Source organism: Psittacula echo (genome assembly GCF_963264785.1).
Source record: "Psittacula echo genome assembly, chromosome: 1".
NCBI classification, from domain to species: Eukaryota; Metazoa; Chordata; class Aves; order Psittaciformes; family Psittacidae; genus Psittacula; species Psittacula echo.
Window position 1 is genome coordinate 53860001 of NC_137735.1, and position 12564 is coordinate 53872564.

The 12564-nt window shown below is 42.4% G+C and overlaps 1 protein-coding gene across 1 annotated transcript; it reads right to left on the minus strand.

Annotated features, from left to right (window-relative positions):
- Positions 1-2203: 2203 nt before the first annotated feature.
- LOC308231353 (alcohol dehydrogenase 1-like) lies at positions 2204-12168 on the minus strand (the record flags this gene model as incomplete). Its single annotated transcript, XM_080636654.1, has 9 exons — positions 2204-2237; positions 3702-3840; positions 4905-5040; positions 5528-5788; positions 6482-6701; positions 6810-6897; positions 9409-9547; positions 10937-11038; positions 12151-12168. 9 exons carry the CDS (start codon positions 12166-12168, stop codon positions 2204-2206), a joined length of 1137 nt encoding a protein of 378 aa, XP_080492780.1.
- Between the last annotated feature and the right edge of the window lie 396 nt (positions 12169-12564).

Below are 12564 nucleotides of genomic sequence, written 5' to 3' on the forward strand. Positions count from 1 at the left end.
CTGATGGGGAGTGTGGATCCTGCTCATTCACAGACAGCTCCTAAATGGGGACTCACAGAAAGACGCTGCATGTGGCCCTGATCCCACCTGGAGCACCTCAGCATCAGAGAGCCATTGGGAAGTGTGTCAGAAACACGCCATTCACAACTGCACAAACACACAAATCAATCTTTACCTGAGGGTGGGTGGGGATCTGCAGGGAGGAAGACTCTTGGTAGTGTCAACTATTTCGTCATTCCCCAGTCAGAAGCCACTTCATTCCTCCTTGTGAATGCAGAATTGGATGGCTGCCTTATAAATGTCCCTAATAAGAATGATTTTATGTGTTCATTGTTTTGGATGCCAGCAACTGTCCTAATAAAGACACTAACAGTAGGTGTTTACTATGCTTGGCAGATTGCAACAACAGAGATGGGCTTTGCATGATCCTGAAGAGGACAGAGGCGAGGAGATTTCTTGTACTTTATCCCCTGGCAATATTTTTGGTTTTATTCTTCTACCCTCAAGACTGCTGTTATACCCTCTACCCTTAATGCAGTAGAGAACGCCTTGGAAAAAGCTTTTATCTGGCATATGGAGGGTACTTTACCTCTCCATACTCCTTTCTTTCTGTCCTCACAAGCTAGGTTAAAACAGCCTTCCTTTGGCTTCTGTTTAATTTAGGACTTAAATATACAATAAAGTAGCTTGGCCTCCACAGAAAACATTTTGCTAAAATACTCTGAAAATTGAAATATTATTAAGCTTTTCTTTGTACTGAATCCATGCTACCACAGATGACATCTGATGACATGAAGTGGAATTAAATCCCGTCTCATTCTGCTTTGAACAGTGATCCCATTCACACTGTTGGTTCTCACACAACCTGCTTTGAAAGAGAGGAGAACTCTTCAACTGAACTGCATGTGAAAGGAATTACTTTATGGGCCAGACAAAGTCTTTGCACCTGACTGCACAGGTAACCCCACAGAAACAAATGACTGAAGTTTGGGTCTGAACTGCTGCGTGAATGGAGTTTTATACATACACGTGTTTAAGGATCTTCTGTTAAAGTCTAATCTCTGGGTGAACTCATCCTCAAACCATTAACCCAGCTGGGCTGCTCAAGGACTCTTTCTGCTGACATAAGCACGTCAGTCATCATTAGCACACAGTCCCCTTGCTTCACAGGCTTTGCTGCCCAGCCACCATGCCCACGAGAGCCTGCAAGCTCTGAGTAGAACTTCAAGAGATAAGTCAATGCTGATCACATATACCAAAGACAGAAATAGCCTCTTCTCCTGTTTCCTCGCTGCAAACGCAGAAAGCAGTAAGATGCTTTGTGTTCTACTACGTGCAAACTGTTACCAGTCACGTGTTTCTTCCCATTTACTCTGTATTTACATTTAAAGGTTAACACACTGCCTCTTTATTTAATGGTAACAAATAACAATACTTGATGCACGTTCATATTTCTTCACATTGTCTCCCAAGCACCAGAGGCACTTGTATAAATTGGCCAAAGATCTCAAACTATACTGGTAAAACAACTAGAGCATTCCTAAGAAAGAGATACAAAGGTAAAAGCAACCAAGCAGAAGAACACCACCACAGAACAGCACCACAGCAGTTTCATATGAGATGCCTGGAAGTGTTAATTTGGTGGTGAGACATTCTTCAGGCTGTAAGTCTTTGATTTACTGAAATATCCTTAACTGAAATTTTTAATTCAAATGCAAGGTCCCCATGATTTTTAATCTCTGCAGTAATTTCCTTGCCTGTCAAGTAATGGAATGCTAAAATCATTCAGGATGGACACACAGTTCTGACTAAAATTTTACTGTGCTGAGCCACAGTGTTATAAAGGCCCTTCATTTTGCTGTTATTAAAAGAGTGCGTATTAAAGGCCATTTGAAAAATCCAAACCTTTTCTAACACCTGTGACAGCAGCAAGTCCTGTCATTCATAATACGCCATTAGAGGAAAACTGCAGCACAATTTCTTCTGTGTAAAGAGGATTTAAAGCAAGAATCAGTAGAAAGAGGCAGAAGAAAAGATTATTTCATTTATAAACACTGTGCTTGAAGTCTGGCGTTTGAGCTTGATCCTTTTATTCCGAGGGGACGTGGTGGACCTTTCAGAAACATCTTGGCTTGTGTTTCATACCAGTTGTACTGGAGGATAATGAAGTTTGTACTGGTGCTAAGCCATCTGCTGTTAACAATTAGGAATCCTGAAACACCAGGACAGTGCGAATACTGCAATATAAAGGGACAAGTTAGTGGCAGTAGATAAGCCCCTGGGCTAACATCAGAAAAACACTGCTGTTTTCTCTGCTAATGCAGGCTAATGCTGTCAGCCAGGGTACTCCCTCCTTGCCCACCCCAGCCCCCACTGCAGCACCACTGCAAAGCAGATGTGCAAACTGTGCTGCGGAGAACAACATTCATGCAAAACTGCATAGCCTTCAGTCATGAACTCGGGGCTCCTGGCAACTCATCACCAGACAGAGCCTGGGAAGTCCTCAGAGTGGGGCTGACACACGTCTCTGCAGTTACGAATGGCTCTTAAGGGTAACCTCTGAGTGGCACAGCTCGTTCTGTGTTGAAACACTGAAGTGTTTCTTCTAGTGATGATGGTCAGCTGCAACAGGCCTCCGTCTTCAGGTGGACTGCCAGTCTTTTAGCAAAGCTGATAGCGTCTCTGTCCTCATGGCTTTCCCGTTTGCCACACTAGACCTAAAACTGGCATTTACAGCTCATCTAAAATAAGGACAGCCAAAAAATGACATGCGTGCTGTGTAGGTAGAACCTTAGAACAAACCTCAGCGGCTAAATTCTTTTCTTACATGCTTTATACATTTAGAGCAAGCAACACCTAAAATAACTGCCAGCAAATGACAATGAAAAGAAAACGTGAATGTAATTCTCCAGACTGCGTAAGTTATACACAGCTAGACCTTACAAAAAGGGTAGTCCCCACACGCACTGAGGTACACACATGTATTTCCCACTTCCGCCAAGGAGAATTTCCAGTTATTCCCATGCAAATCTTGTCAAATGTCTCTGGCAAACAATATTTCCAATTTCAACACTCCATGAAAACAGAGCCTGAGCTGAACTCTCACAAGATTTGAGGAAGGCATGAGAGCTAAATTCTGAGTTTGCAATGTTTGTATACATCAAGCACTTTCTTTAGTGAAAAGCCCCAGAATTCAGGGTAAACTACCCAGTGACTTTAGGACTAATTGCACTGGGACTGTAATTCACCACAGGAATGGTGACTTGCTCTTCTAGTCAATATTGTCTATTTCTGTGCTCCTGCTCCTCAGTCTAAGAGGTTTCTTCAGATGTGACGTATTTGACCCTGGCACTCCACAGCTTGGCATTCCCAAGCTCCCTTGTTTGTGTGCTCTTTTCCAACAGGTAGTGAGCACAGACTTCCTCACTGCTGGGGTCTTTTCTTCCTCTGCCACCCAGTGTCTTTGTTCAAACTAAAATGTGAAAATTCCTCTACAAGGAAAGACAGGGCTCAATGTATTTCCAAAGCTGAAGCTTTGCTGCCTGTATCACTACAACTGCAACCCAGGGAACCATACTGGGCAAGATTAAGGGATGTAGTGTGCTGCCGTTCCCCTTCTCCACCGTGAAGTCACGCTCTGCGTTACCATACGGCTGCTTTAGGTTATTTATACAGAACTTTTACAATTAAACATGGTTTACCTCTTCCCTGTCCTTAGCAGATCAATTCCTTCATTGATTTTAGTGAAATGAAGTCTATGAGTTATTAATGGATCCAGAACAAATTTTTTCTTCATGTAGTCAGCAACCAGTTTAGGGACTGAATCTTTACTCTTCCAGCCTGAAAAAACCCACAGATAATGCAAAATGAAACATCAAAGGCTTGGGAAATACATAAACCCATTGGCAGCTTAAAGTTTTAGGTAAACTTTCAATAAGAGAACAGCATGATGAAATGCTGCAGCATGTCTTTACCCCTGTAACACAGAGGGCCAGCAGAAAACATGGGTTGAAGTGCAGCTGTTCTACATACAACAAGCCCAATAAGTGCTTTACTGGTGGCAGACCTCTAAAAATTTTAATCTTTACAGAATCCAAACTTTTCCCCACATTAAATACTGTTCCAACTTGTCTGTTGACGTCTGCTGCTCACTAAACCACACATCATACAAAAGCCAGAGTGGGGACATCTATGTTGGGAACTGGAAACTGGACTGACTGATCAAAACTGAGGGGGCATGGGGTAGATATGCCTCTTTTTTCTTTCAAGCAGTACTAGATAAAACTGTCTCAGTCAGATGTCCTTCCAGAGGAACCTGATTTGTCTCTGCTGTTCTATTCAGGTGTCTATTGAATACATAAGAGGAAGTGGCTGGGAGTGAGAAAACCTGCTGCTGGAGCCAAGTTTTCGGTGGCCTTCAGCTTTGTGTTGAGCGAGCTTGGGCTTGCCAAGCTTGATCTTCCTTTGTCCATTTCTCTTATCTTTCCCTTTTCTTTCTCCTTATCTGTTTTTTCTTTTCTATTTTAATCTCTTCTCCTCCCTCCCCTCCCTCTCATTTTCCTCTCTCCTTCTACCTTTCTTTCTCCCTCACTTCTTTTTTTTCTCATTTGCCCCCTTTATTTCCCTTCTCCGCTTCCCCACTATTTTTTTTCCTATCTTTTTGTCTTCTACTCTTCCTCTGTCTCTTCTCTCCCACCTCCATCTCTGGTTTTCTCTCTCTTTCTCTCACCATTAACTAACAGTTTCCATAACTAGTTCCCTTTGTGCTTCTTTGTCAGCAAAACAGCCATCAATATTACTTCCAGTAGGACAACCTAAGCAATGGATTTATACATACGCTATTTCATTCCAGGTAACTTGCAAGTTTCCCAAGCCAGTTAAATCACTTCTTTCCAAGCCCTTACCTCCAAAGACACAGCCTTTCCAGGTGCGACCAGTGAAGATGAGCATGGGGTCAAAAGTGATCTTCTGTGCTGCAGGGGGCACTCCCACAATCACACTGACTCCACTGTTGTAATGGCAACAGGCCAAGGCTGAGGTCTGCATTGGGAACAGAGGGACACCCACAGTCACACAAGATTTGCCGCTGAGGCCCAAGTTTGCATTCCTCCTCCTCTCAGGGCTCTGCTTGCAATTCACTTTTTGTAACTGAAACCACATCAAACAGTGTCCATTGAATCTGCTCACACCGTTGTGTTTGTTGTCAGGGGTTAGCTATGTCCTAGCTTTGCTCTCCCTCCCCATTTTGTCTTAGACATCAGCAATAAGCCACTGCTGGAAAGCAGACAGTGGGCTATGTGAAATTTAGCCACCCTGGTTAGGCCACGGGACTATGCTCAAGTTCTCTGCCCTAAGGTTTTGAGCATGCCCCTGCATCTCAATGGCAGACAGCTGGACTTAAGAGGTTTGAAGGTAGCCTGACACTTTGCCAGTGGCTCTCAGCTCCTCAACCTTGGTGCTTACTGGGTTAGCAAAGACAGACCTAACACACTAATGCCTCATTTGATGACATCTTTTGGTTGCATACCATGGTTTCGATATGGCCAACAACCTCAAAGGCGTAGTCCACACCTTGGCCAGTCATTTCGATCAACACCTCGTGAATAGGCTTCTTGAAATCTCTAGGGTTGACGCAGTCTGTGGCTCCCAGTTCTTTGGCCTTGGCAAACTTGTCATTATTGATATCAATAGCAATGATGCGGGAAGCTCCAGCCACCTTGCAGCCCATGATAACAGAGAGGCCAACTCCTCCAAGGCCGAAGATGGCACAGGTGGAGCCTGGTTCCACCTGTAATACCCAGACAAACATGCCATACTCTAACAGTCTATAAAGTACAATGCTTTTTCTTACTACCAACATGTTTTCAGTTAAGCTACTTCTTGTAATTTAGAGATTACCTGCTGAGAAGGAATTTGCACATCCATGCCTACTAGTGCAGCAGCCAGCTATACTGTTATAATCCTACATGTGACTAAGATAAATTGTCCCTAAAATACATTTCTGAGACCAGATTTTCATCACTCTTCTCAAGCTTTAGGTTCAGAGACATGTTTTTTTTTCTACAACGCTTTATATTCCAGTGGTGTTAAAATCTGTAGTGCCACTGGAGACAATGACACCTGTAAAAGTCACATTTGTGTATTGCTACGATTTCTGAGTGTTGCAAATATAGGCTTCCTAGATTCCAGTTACAATAAAACAAATCATCTCCTTTGTAATGTTTTTTCTAGGGGTAATAAAGCCATGAGAGAAAAATTAACAGATGGTAATATGCATTTTTACTGGATTTTGATTTGAAGGCTTCTCAGTACCTTAGAGACACAGAAACTGAAGTAGGCAAAACACAAGTATCTTCCTTCTATCCTGAACTCTGCAACAGAGTCTACACCTCCTGGCTGCTCTGCTGATACCCCACATGCAGGCCATACAATCCTGAATAGGCCGTCATGAGTTACCAGAAACACCCACCATGATACTTACCTTGGCAGTCTGCACAGCAGCCCCATAACCAGTTGAAAATCCACAGCCAATTACAAAAACTTTTTCCAGAGGAGCAGCAGAATCGATTTTGGCTACAGAAGTTTCATGCAGTACTGTGTATTCAGTGAAGGTGCTGGTACCCAAAAAATGGTGAATTGCTTTTCCTTTACAGGTGAATCTAGTGGTGCCATCAGGCATTAATCCAGTACCGGAAAAAAGGCTGTTTGAAAGATGAACAGAAATGATGGCAAGTGAAATCCATTGAGTGTGATCAGCTTTGCATAAATCAAAGTCAAATAAGGGTTGTAGGTGACCCAGGAAAACTCACTCATTTTTGATGCACAGATTACCCTTGGTGCTTAAGCAACTGCTGCACTCCCCACAGTATGGCACAAAGAGTGGAATAACCTTATCTCCTAGAAATAATACAGTAATGACAGGATTTAAAAAGGCAAACAAGAAGCATGCACATAAAAACATGGAGCAAATGTATTTAATCCCTAAGCAAATGTGTGCTAGGAGTCAAGTCCAGAGGAGGGCCACAAGGATGATCAGGGGACTGGAGCACCTCCTGTATGAAGGCAGGCTGAGAAAGTTGGGGCTGTTCAGCCTGGAGAAGAGAAGGCTGCGTGGAGACCTCATAGCAGCCTTCCAGTATCTGAAGGGGGCCTACAAGGATGCTGGGGAGGGACTATTCATCAGGGACTATAGTGACAGGACAAGGGGTAATGGGTTCAAACTTAAACAGGGGAAGTTTAGATTGGATATAAGGAAGAAATTCTTTACTGAGAGGGTGGTGAGGCACTGGAATGGGTTGCCCAGGGAGGCTGTGAATGCTTCCTCCTTGGCGGTGTTCAAGGCCAGGTTGAATGAGGCCTTGGGTGGCATGGTTTAGTGTGGGGTGTCCCTTCCCATGGCAGGGGGGTTGGAACGAGGTGATCTTAAGGTCCTTTCCAACCCAAACTATTCTATGATTCTATGATTCTATTGCCTTCTGCTGCCCGTGGAGGATACACCATCTCTCTCTGTCAGAAAGAACGTAACCAGGGCAAAGTTATGACAACTGATTTCAATACACAAACCTCCTGGTGTCTTTCACAGAACTGAATCTGAGCTATGTCATAGAACTCCGTTAGCTGCTGACATTCCCGAAGTACTCATTCAGCAGTTTATTGCATCTTCTACTTGAAAGGAAAATAGTAATACACAGGTAAAGAAACTGAGATAAAAATTGGCACCCACTGCAACAGGAGATTGGAGGGCCAAGATAACACGGCTGTAAACTGCACATACAGAGAATGGGAAATTGAGCATTAATTTACCAACCCTCTTGAGTCTCTTTCCTATTTTACTCTTGCATTGGAGTAAAGCAGGTAAAATGTTTGTCAGAGAAGCAGTGACACACACAAGATAAGACATCTCTCTTTCTCTAGCACTCTTACATGATGGACAAAATAGCACACAGCTTCCCAGTGCAATTTTTACTGCTATGCCTTTTCCACAGCAATGATGTGTGGTAAATCCCTCATAATCTCTAAACAGGTAACCCCTAACAGAGATCAATTTGTGATTTGGCAGCTCTAAAATGTCACATCCTTGACACATTGAAAAGCAAGGGAAATCTTTGATTACCACTAAAACATGGAAAATACCCACAGAACATGAAACGCTCCCCCTCTGCCCCGGCCCTCAGCTAACTTAGAACTGTGACACAGGCCTAGTAATCATTCTGTCAAAGAAACTTTGCACATCTTGGGAGTCCTTTTTAGAACTTGAAGGTGTAAACTAAGCAACATCCAAGAAACATGATTTTGTGTGTGTTCAGGCCTGCTGTTTCACCCGGAAACACGTGGCAGCTAGAATTAGACAATAGAGTGATTTATGAAGCCAGATGGAAGAGAAAAAGCAGCTAGAGCTGTCACTGAAATTTGCAATATACATATTTGTTTGGAGCTAAAGCAGAAAGGCCAAGTAAAATTTTTTCTTATCTCACTTACCAACCTGCTTTGGACAGACTACATATCTGTTGTCAGTACAAAGGCACTGGGAATACGGAGGTGTTAAAAATTAACTACTTAGATATTGTAACAAACTGCCTGGATAAAATCAAGCACTACTGTGCAGATTTTGTTCACTGCATAATTTCTGTTAATAATTTAGTCCTTATTAGAGTCTGTTTGCTTCCACACAGATGTACAGAAATGCTGTCTCATCTTGCAGCAGTTGGAGGAACATCAGCATCTTTCACTAACTTCTCTTTCTACCCACTGTGGTTCCAAGGGAGCGTAGGGAGAGGAGCAGCTGGTCCAGAGAAGTGTCCTCTTCAAAGCAACCCAGCTCTCAGTGAGCAGTGCTGTCTCACCTGCACTGGTACTGTGCAAAGCAAAAGCAAAGCCTGCAGCAGGGTGGGCACCCCAGTCATGCCCTGATATCTTTGAAATGAAGTAATGGAACACACAGACCTGAGCTCGGGTCTACTGAAGTCAGTGGGTTATTTGACTGTTAGGAGAATGGAAAGAAAGTGTTTTGACATGTTGACTAGTGCTTTGCTTTGACTTACTCTTGAGATGAGCTGTATAAACTGGGGTTAGAGAACCTGTAATAGCTGATTTTCTGTGTCAAAGAGCAAAGAATCTGTTCTTAATCCCATGACAAGAGAAGTGCTACGTAGGTAGAAAGCAAGCTGCAGATGTTTTTCCCAAAACCAAAGAAATCGAATAGAAAATCTGAAAATAAATCAAGAATGGTAACACAAAAAGGTGTAGACACCATGTAGCATCGTTTAAGATAGCCTTGAAAAAATAAGAGTTGGAACATTTTCTCCTCTGCAATATAAGCACTTATGCATGTTATCATATTTGACTTAGACAGGAGTGTCAGGAAATAGGAGAATCAGCAGAGAGTTTGTGTTCAGTGCTGTTTCACACCTGGTTTGATTGAGGTTACTCCCTGCCCAACACTCTCCACAATACCAGCAGCTTCATGCCCAAGAATTATTGGAAAAGGCATAACCAGTGCACCAGTTATCACATGGTCATCAGAGCGACAGATCCCTGTGGCCACCATCTGATTTAGAAGAAAGACAAGAATATGTCAGCAATTAACTACATCATGGCATGTGTGGAAGTGAAATGGTATCATACCTTTGGAGAAGTGATTTGCTTCCTTCCAAAATCACATATACACATAATAACTACAGGGAAAACACTTTAGTTTGCATGATTCATGATTTTTATGGGTTGCGTTAGCCTTTAATCTACAAAGCAAGGCTCCTTTGGGAATGTTTGCTCTGCACTACTGAGCTCCGTAGGAAGTCTCATTGATTATCTGGCAGGACCCAAGTTCTAGCAATGTAATCATATATGAAGAACAGAATGCAATAAAATATTTCAATATTTATAGATAAATACATAAATAGAAAAAGGTTGCAATATTGTAGAAAGATTATCATATCAAGTAAATATAAATTAACCATCAAATAGTATTTATAAACCTAGAAATATTATATATATTTTCTATTCCTTATTTCAGATGATATTACAATATATAAGAGATATGTTACATAAAATACATGTTATACAATGGCATAGCATCATATATAATTACATTTTAATTATTATATGTTATTTATGTATTTTAAATATACGTATATGTCATACATACAAAAATTGAGGCTATACATAGTATTTTATATCACATTTGCCTTTTCTTGCAGGTAGCACAGTAGCAGTATTTCTTTTGAAACATTCAGGTATGTCTGTAGAGCTTTTGTTCTGACAAATGGAGTTGTCAACCCCACGAGAGGGTTCTTCTCACTGGTCTAACACTTGAAACTGCTCTAAAATAAAAACAGCTGCTGAATCCCACTGAGAAAGGTCCTGAAATGTGAGAGATGCTCAGCACCCAGTTGAAAAACGAAGCTCCCCAAGTTGGGGCTGTTCGGCCTGGAGAAGAAAGGCTGCATGGAGACCTCATAGCAGCCTTCCAGTATCTGAAGGGGGCCTACAAGGATGTTGGGGATGGACTATTCATCAGGGACTGTAGTGACAGGACAAGGGGCAATGGGTTCAAACTTCAAACAGGGGAAATTTAGATTGGATATAAGGAAGAAATTCTTTACAGTTAGGCTGGTGGGGCACTAGAATGGGTTGCCCAAGGAGGTTGTGAATGCTCCATCCTTGGCGGTGTTCAAGGCCAGACTGGATGAGGACTTCGGTGGCATGGTTTAGTGTGAGGTGTCCCTGCTCACGGCAGGCGGGTTGGAGCTAGATGATCTTAAGGTCCTTTCCAGCACTAACTATGCTATGATTCTATTCTATGATTCTAATAGTAACTACTGAATACTAACTACTCAGCTATTGAATGTCTTCTGACTGGATCCTAAAAATCTATAGAACTGATCCTGATAAACAGCAAGACAGAATAATAGTTGCTTTGATTTTTATTTTTTAGTACCTTTACGCGAACTTCGTGCGCTTTTGGTGGGGCAACTTCCACTTCCTCAATAGAAAATGGTTTATTGGCTTCCCACATTACTGCTGCTTTGCATTTAATAATCTGCAAACAGAGCAAAGAAAAAGGGAATGGCACTTGCAAGTCACCACACAGACAGAATCGTATATTTCTGCATGTGAAACGCCAGCTCATATTTCAGGGGAGGAGGAAGAAAACTACAGGGAAAAACCCCAAACTTGGTGAATTTACCTACAAGTGAACTACAGGTTATTTTGCGTTTGTGGTATCTTAAAGAGAGCATTTATTTTTTGTCCCCTCTTGTTTTGTGTGGCTTTAAAATAGTGAAGACAGCTGGCAGTAACAGCAGTACCGATCCCCATACTTTCTTAAGGCACATTACAGCAAGGCACAGGCCTTCAGTCGTTTCCTAGGTTCTGGGTTCCTGTCCATCGACCTTGCCTGCATGTCTCCAAGTTAGGATCTCTCAGGTAGCGCAAGAAGCAACATATACTGTCTTCAGCAGTGGAATTCACCTACATCTCTCTTCTCACTTTCTAGCAAAGATGCAAATACTCATTTCAGTCCCAGCTCAGTACTGATACATACGCTCATACTGATGCATATAATACTTACTTTGGATCATCATTACCTTAAGCTCCAGAGTTGTTATGCACATATTGAAATTTAATGACTGTTCTAACATCATCACAATTACACCCCAAAATGTAACACAATATTAACCATGGGGTTTTTTTGAAAACAAGCTGATATGAATAATAAAGAAGCTAAAAATAGCTTAAACCACCGCGGGATCTCAGAATAGAAACTGCTGGAGCTGATAAATACATTGATCTGAACACTTACTACATTGCATCACGTTTCAAACTGTCCAATCAGGGGTTAAAAATAGTTTACTAATGCTGGGGAAGGTTATTCTTATCCTGGTGCTCTTACCTCAAGTTCTTAAATAAATAAATAAATAAGTAAACAAGTAATGTTCTTCATTTTATATTTTATCTTCTTTCTTATGTAAAACCATTTCAGAGGAGAGTACAGTGGCCTGCAAGTAAGGGCTGCTCTCCTGCACCAGCTTCCTCCTAAACTCTCATCTGTGCTATAGCACCAGAACTAAGGGTGTCCCAGCAAAGAAACTGCATTTACACATGCACTACTCAGCTGCAGGAAAGAAACTTCTAATAGAAACTTGTCCTTACTTTGCCTGCCGTGCTCATGTTGACCAGTGTGTCTGTCTCAAACCCTGCCACCACCGAATCCTTGAGCCGAGAATTCAGTCAGCTGCTAAGCAGTCAGCTTGCTGATACCCCAAATCCTGTCCAGGCACTGGAAGCTGGTCTTGTGAAGTGCTCCTGCAAGTGCGCTGCCCTGACCTTTTAGCCAAGCCTCCCAGCTCAGAGTCCCACCCCTTAGTCAGTCAAAGTGCCAGAATGAAAATAAACCAGCCATCTGCTGAAACCTCACTCTTCATAGTGCTTTTGTCTCCCTTACTCCTTTGTCACACTCTTCTCCACCCGTTTCATACCCTCCCTAGGGTTGTCCTCAACATCACGGGAAGAAGGCAAAAGCCTTGGCTGGAAGGTGTTCCCTCTTTCCACCTCTCTGGGAAGCTG